We start from the raw sequence: 6932 nt of genomic DNA, 5'->3' as shown, positions 1-6932 counted from the left end.
CAGTGGGATATGATAAAAGGAATCTTGCCAAGTCAATAGATCAACTTGGGGGTGTCCATCAAGAGGACAAGGAGGCATACACAGGATGAGGATGACCAGTGTCATCCTACATTCTTGATTGGATTGATAGGTGTCAAATTGATGGTGGTATTCTGAAATTAAGTGTCAGTAGGAAGAGAGGGATCTTGAGTGTTATTTAGGTTATGAGACAACAGACAGAGATCAAAGTGGATGAGAGCGTAGGTTGGGCTTTGATGACATCTGCAAGGGCATGAGGGTGATAGAAAGGGTGGTGGAGTTTGCCGGAAATCAAAGAAGGTTGGGACAGTGATCTTTGCTGCAGCTGAAGCTGTATGCCATTTGTAACCTGTGTTTATGGTGTATGCTGATGGGGTGCAAATCTCAACTGTGGTGAGGAGATTTGTTGGAAAAGACACCAAATGTTTACATTGAACTTTGAGAGTAAAATCAGAGTTTGGGGCCTTATACAGATATTCACACCCTACATTTTTACCCTTGATATTCTATGTAAAATATCATGTGTGAAAGTATACATTTGGTGTGGTGTTGTACAGTTTTACACAAAATACTTCACACATGAATGATTTACACTTGAAAAATTGGGTGACTGTGTGTATAAGATTGTATTTCACCTTATGTAACATACAGTTTCAGGCAATCAAATTTACACTCCTCATTAAGGAGGCTCAGGTCAAAAAATAATGGTTCTTAAAAACCCAGGAAAACTTTTCATGGTAGAAAACTTTTCATGGTAAAGCACCTTAAGAAAATTCCTGTTTTGTAAATTAAGATGCTCAGCAGCAGTCAACAGGGATCAACAGCTTATTCTTTTCTTTTCTGGGTGTCTGCTGCATATCATATCAGTCTTGACACTTTTCTTTGGTTTTTCACCTCACATTGTTTGTCTAGTTTTCTTTGTTTATAGGCTTTTTGGTTTTCTCATTGCTGTAAATTTATGTAAATTCATTGCTCATAAAAACTTGGGATGTTTTTAAACAAATGCCATTTCCATAAAATTTACACAATCCTTTATGAAATCAGGATTTCTTTTTTATGGTCAAAGCTGCAAAACTGCTTGACCTGAGCTGCCGTATTGAGTGTACATTGTTGCGTGTAAAATTCCCCTAAGTCACAGTATACTACTGCTTGATAGCAGCTCACCCTCTATCCCCCAATATGAGTAATGTTTCTTCCTCTTGAGTAAGTCTCTCACAATTCCTTGAAAGCAGTCTTTATCTGGTGATCTGATGAACTTGATTCTCTGTCTGCAACTCTGGTTTCACATTGTATGCCACAAATTACAATATCTTGTTGCTAGTCATTGAGTCTTACTACTTGAGAAATTCAAGAAACACATTATTTAAACCTCAACTTCACTGTACTATCTAACACAACAATTTAAGCACAACGTAACTTATAAATGTATGGAAAACAAATGGTTCATCAACTGTACTCTTTATTTTCTTGGGATCTCATACCCATTTTTTTGGCTCCTTCAAAACTTTCAAGACCTTTTCCTCTTCGGATCCAGCCTGAGTGCCAATTTGAGGCATATATTCCCATCGACTGGTGAGAGGTAAACTCATTAGGATACTTTCGACCCTGGCACCAGGAGTGGCAAGACCAAACTTAGTACCACGATCATGGACCAAGTTGAACTCCACTGTTTTGAAAAGAACAAATTCGTATGATTAGTATTATATACTTCAACAGCTAGTAGAGATACTGACCATATCGACCTCTACGAAGTTGTTGCCAGCGTTTTTGATGATCAGAGTATCGCATCCATTGCCTTTGTTCAATGATTGGCATATAGGCCGGCAAGAAGCTATTCCCAAGTCCTCGTACAAAGTCAAAGAGCTTTTCCATATCACCTCCTAGATCATCAAAGAAGATCCCTCCCACTCCACGTCGTTCTCCGCGATGAGGTATATAAAAGTAATCATCACACCATTCTTTAAAACAAGGATAATAAGATTTATCGTGTTCATCACAAGCATCTTTTAGTGTGCGATGAAAGTGAATTGCATCTGATTCGAATAAATAAGAAGGTGTTAGATCGGTACCACCACCAAACCAAGATACTTTTGGAATTCCTTCTGGTTCTTTTGGATCATCAATTTCAAAGTATCGATAATTGAGATGGACGGTTGGTGCCATTGGATTCACGGGATGAACCACTAAACTAAGTCCGCACGCGAAAAAAGGTAGTTCGGTAGTACCATCCCACCAACCAAATCGATCTTCATCAATCCTTGCACGCATTTGACGTACAGCTGCAGGAGGTAGTTTTCCATGTACAACTGATACATTTACACCTGCCTTTTCAAATACGGAACCATCTTGAAGTACGCACGATGTACCGGATCCACCAGCTTCGCGTAACCAATGATCCCAATGAAATGAAGTGCTTGGATCGAGAGCTTCGAGGGCTTGGACGATATCTTTTTGTAGACCTTCGATGTATGCTGGCATCCGGGTGCGCATCGGTAAAGAGCGATCGTTCATGATCTTTGTCAATTGTTCAGCTGTGCGTCGAGGCCGATCGATCTAAGGAGTCATAGATATCATATCGTGTTAGCAAGAGTTCTAATCGGTGAGAAATTATCGGACATTTACTTGTTTTTCTTCACCTAAAAAGGTCGATGAATTTTGAATAACCTGTGGAATGATACAAGCAGAGATGCGAGGTTTGAGTGAATAAGTTGATTCGTATGCTGATTAGAGATTGATTGAGATGACCTTTTGAGGTGATGAGATCCAAAGCACGCATGATCCAAAGACTGTCAGGGAAGCCAGGATGATGGGATTCGTGAATCGTAGCCACCCCTCAGACAGAGGTGTTGATGAGTCGAACCGAGCATGGCCGGAATACGAGAATCGGGATGAATCGTGACCAAATGAGCCTTTAGGATATGTTGAAGGACTACGGCGGATCTAGGAAGATCAGAACTTCGTGTCAGCTGAAGGTTTGAGGTAGGGATGAAAGCACTGACGCTTAACGATGGACGATGTCTTCGAGCTGGAATTGAGGGTGGTAATCTCGAGTTTGTAGAGATCGAAAGGAAAGCGAATCGATTTGAGAGAGAACGATTGACTGGGGTCATCTCAACCTAAGGTCAAGAAGTGTCTAAAAACCAGGATCCTGATCGTGCGGAGTAGAGGTGAGACGTCGTCGGTGGCGTGAGACTTGAGAGTTTAGGTCAGCTTGATCTTGTTTTCCATGCGTCATTCAGGCTTTCTGACCTTCACAGTGACACCTCGTTCAAGTACACAACTACTCCATCCAGCCCCATCACACTTTCAGATCAACCGCGAGTATGCCGGGGGCATCCAACCTGGCATCTCTCATCTCAAAACAGTCGTACAAAGTATATGGAGACAGCCGTTCAACTTCCAGGTAACAACCCCTGGCAATTATGTAAAAGGGCATTCTGATGCTTGTAAATGTCTGATCTTCGTCTTCGAATGGATTTTTCACGGCATTGACTATTCTTGATTGATGTGTTTGGAAAGGGCTTCAAAACACTTATCATTAATCATAAAGGCAACTTGTTAATAGACTTCGAGGTCTGCTCTTTGGTTCCATATGATCCTGATCAAAGTCCAGAGCATAGTGGCCGGCGGCACTGTGCAGCGGAGCTCGGACGAGGATCATATGTAGCTTCATTTACCCATGTAAAACCATGTAAGAGGCCATACCCTGACAATAATATGTAGTCTTTATGAGTCTTCAGGAATCAGGATCTTTCTCATCAAGTGCATCTTAAACCTTTGAGTCCTTTGCTTATTGTTTATAACATCAAAAAAGGTGTATCTATCTCACTGTTGTTACTGATCTTTCATAGGGAATTCTAGTCTGGAAGGTTTATCCAGCGTGCTTGGTGTGTGTTAGTGTGATACTTGTGATATATTCTGTGTCTTCTCATCTCTGGTTTTCACTCTCTTGAGAGGATGTAGACTTTTGTGCAGCTTTTATTGAACACCAGGAACTCGAAGAATGTAACAAGATCATCTAGATCTGCTTGTGATGATATCAAGTGTAGGTAACAAACAAGACCAATTGATACTTTTTTGCTTTAAAATTGTATAAAACCTTCCTTAAGAATTGTGATCAATGAGAATGAAAGATGATGGGTACATTCTTACGAAGCCTTTTAAATTGATTTCATGAATACAACAAAATTCCAAACATTCACAATGGAAAGCAGCACAATGGGTTCTGGTATATGTATGTTGCATCTCCCCAAATACCCTGTGTGTGGTGAAATCATTCTCTTTGAAAGGTTTGGAAGTGGTTTTTGTTCATATCCACAGTATAACTTTCTTAAGGTAAGATTATAGGTTTTTGTTGATGTGCTGGCTGTTTGAGAAATTCAGCCGTTGGTAGTTTCCTTAACTGAACCAATTATCAGCTTCATAGATTATTTTAGAGCATTCAATATTGTGATGGCATGTCTATGAAAGTTGACGGATTGGCGCCGAGAATCTTTAGGGGAGCTAATACCTGGTCAAGTATTTAGTTGGCATATGCACATGCAAGAGTGGAATAGAGTGTTTGGGGCTTGATGAGACTTGGTTATATTTTTTAATGTGGAAAAAGGCATCATGAGGGCTAGCTTTGCCGTTCATTGTTTCAACTTCAAGAAATCATATCTAAAGGTAGGGTCGTAAATTTCAAAGAAGACAGAATGATTATGCATTACTGCTGAAACAGATAATAAATAGGAAAAAGACGAAAATAACAGAGCAAGTACACAGAAAAAGTCAACGGTAATTAGAGTCCATTGAAGTTTGCTTTGTGAACGGGTTTGTCCAATTGAGACTGCTTCAAGAATAAACCAATGATGGACCGCCTTGGCGGTCAATGGCAGGTATGCTGACATACCCGAAGGGTGAGAAAGGACTGGGTTGAACAGTGTAACATAAGTCCCAAGTAGGCGCTTAGTAGGCTTGGTGCAGGCCAATCAAAGTGGGTCGACCGTTCGCCCCGGGCGCGTAACCCTCCTTGACCGACAATACAACCTGATAGATAGCATCTCAGCACCGTTCTGGTAAATGAAAGAAGATAGATGAGAGCTCTGCTTACACATTTGCCCTCGAGGCATCCAACACCGTCCGCTCCTTCAATTAAGAGGCAGTTCTCTCCTTCTTTCTTCGATACACATCCACCGCAGGAACCGACTTCCACTTTAAGCTGAAATGTGAGGAGTTTTCAGCGATGTACAAAGCAATTGTAAAGATCTATGATCACTCACATCGAGACATTCGTAACCACCGTCCACAGAGTTGATAGGGCAGGAGGTCTCCGAATTCTCTGTAATTGCGTCCAATGAGCTTCTATACAGATAACTGCGCTAAAGAAGTTTACTTACGACAAGCTCTGATTTTGTGGGAAGTCGAGCGACGGAAATAGCCACTATGAGCTTGACTGGGTTTAGGGCGAGGGGCATAGTCTGAAGATGGGGGCGTGTAGCTGCTGCCATAGCCTTCTTTAGAGTATGAATCATCATCGTCAGATTCGCCTGAGTTAGGGGCAGGCCATTGCCAGATGTCTTGACAGCCTTTCTGAACGCTTCGGTATGTCGCCTGGAAGGAAAAAGGTAATGAATACCCGTCCAAGAGAAAATGGAAAAAGCAACTGAACCTACTTGAGATTGAGACATAGGGGATTTGTACTCAGGAAACGATTTCATTTCAGGTTGTGCGTAGATTGAATTCAGCACGTTTCCACACAAAGACAATCGAGTTCGGACTTGATTGGCCTGGGATGAACCACGAGCGTTCCAAGGCGCGTGTAGGAATCCCCCCTGGAGTTGACCAAAAGCACCTTGTGCGAGTTTCAAGTGTGATTGTGCTTGGTCACATTTGTTGGTGATTTGGGTGTGCCTGTATTTGTGCAAAGCATTAGTGCCCTAAATCCACATATGATACAATGCATATCAAGATCGACCACTCACCCATGGGCCTGTGAGACTTGTCGGATCCGTGCAATAGAGGCTTGCAAAGTGTTCAAGGAAGAGCCCACTCCGTTGGACGTTGCCAAAAATGAAGTAGCCTGGATGTAAGGAGCGGCCGCGAAAAGCAGAGCAAGGACTAGGAATTTCATCGTGACAGATTTGAATAGGCAGTTAAGTTGGTTCGTCTAAATGCCACAGTTTGAAAGTGAAGGAACAAAAGGGGTGCAAGGGTATTAGCACAAATGCGTGTTTGATGGAGATGGAGGTGTAAAGAGAACAGTTTAAGAGGTAGGATAGGTCAATACTTGCAAGAGAAGATTGAATCAATCAAAAATAGATAGAGAGCGTAGGGTTTCTGTAGAGAATATATATGAAGAAGGAATGAAACAATGAAAGATAATTGAGGTTTAATACGGCGACCGGAACACACCAAAATCACTGATTATATAGTAGACTTATCAGATTGGTAGTGGATTGTGGATATCCAATTCAGCTTAATCGATGCGTGCACAAAGAAAGACTAGCTGTCGCTTCCCAAGAGCACGGATGCTGGTAGTCAGTGTGAGCTCACGGAACGAAAAGCAATTCAAGACCAAGGTACATTGCGCGGCTTCACAGTTTGTTCTGTGATGACGAGCGCTAGCAGATGGGATATGCCCTGATATGCCTCGCTATGCTCAACCTGTCAATACCTTAATCAATCATCCCTACCGCAGTGGAATCACACACCGAACAGAGCAATCTGCGGATCGCCATGACCTGCATAAAAGGACGAGCTCACTAAGAGCCGGGGGTCCTCGGGCTTTGCCGAGTGAAGACAGCGGAAACACACACACCTTATCAGCGTAATCGCGAGTCGACAAGCATATCCTGTGTGATGGGATCCGAGCTTCGTGTTAACAGCCCATTTCAGGTGTCAAGTACACATCAAGCTTGGTCCTATCTGATGAT

General features: G+C 42.2%; 2 protein-coding genes across 2 annotated transcripts; both read right to left on the bottom strand.

Annotated features, from left to right (window-relative positions):
* Positions 1-1493: 1493 nt before the first annotated feature.
* On the bottom strand, positions 1494-2508 carry MELLADRAFT_88438 (uncharacterized protein; the record flags this gene model as incomplete). Its single annotated transcript, XM_007411660.1, has 2 exons — positions 1494-1684; positions 1752-2508. The coding sequence occupies 2 exons, from the start codon at positions 2506-2508 to the stop codon at positions 1494-1496; spliced, it is 948 nt and encodes a 315-aa protein (XP_007411722.1).
* Positions 2509-4611: 2103 nt separating this feature from the next.
* MELLADRAFT_72264 (uncharacterized protein) lies at positions 4612-6390 on the bottom strand (the record flags this gene model as incomplete). Its single annotated transcript, XM_007411659.1, has 7 exons — positions 4612-5046; positions 5111-5218; positions 5280-5338; positions 5397-5610; positions 5673-5910; positions 5982-6166; positions 6291-6390. The coding sequence occupies 6 exons, from the start codon at positions 6128-6130 to the stop codon at positions 4966-4968; spliced, it is 849 nt and encodes a 282-aa protein (XP_007411721.1).
* Positions 6391-6932: the final 542 nt, after the last annotated feature.

This window comes from Melampsora larici-populina (assembly GCF_000204055.1).
Source record: "Melampsora larici-populina 98AG31 unplaced genomic scaffold MELLAscaffold_26, whole genome shotgun sequence".
In the NCBI taxonomy this organism is placed as follows: Eukaryota; Fungi; Basidiomycota; class Pucciniomycetes; order Pucciniales; family Melampsoraceae; genus Melampsora; species Melampsora laricis-populina.
The sequence above is the reverse complement of the archived record's forward strand: the minus strand, read 5'-3'. Positions and strand labels throughout refer to the sequence as shown.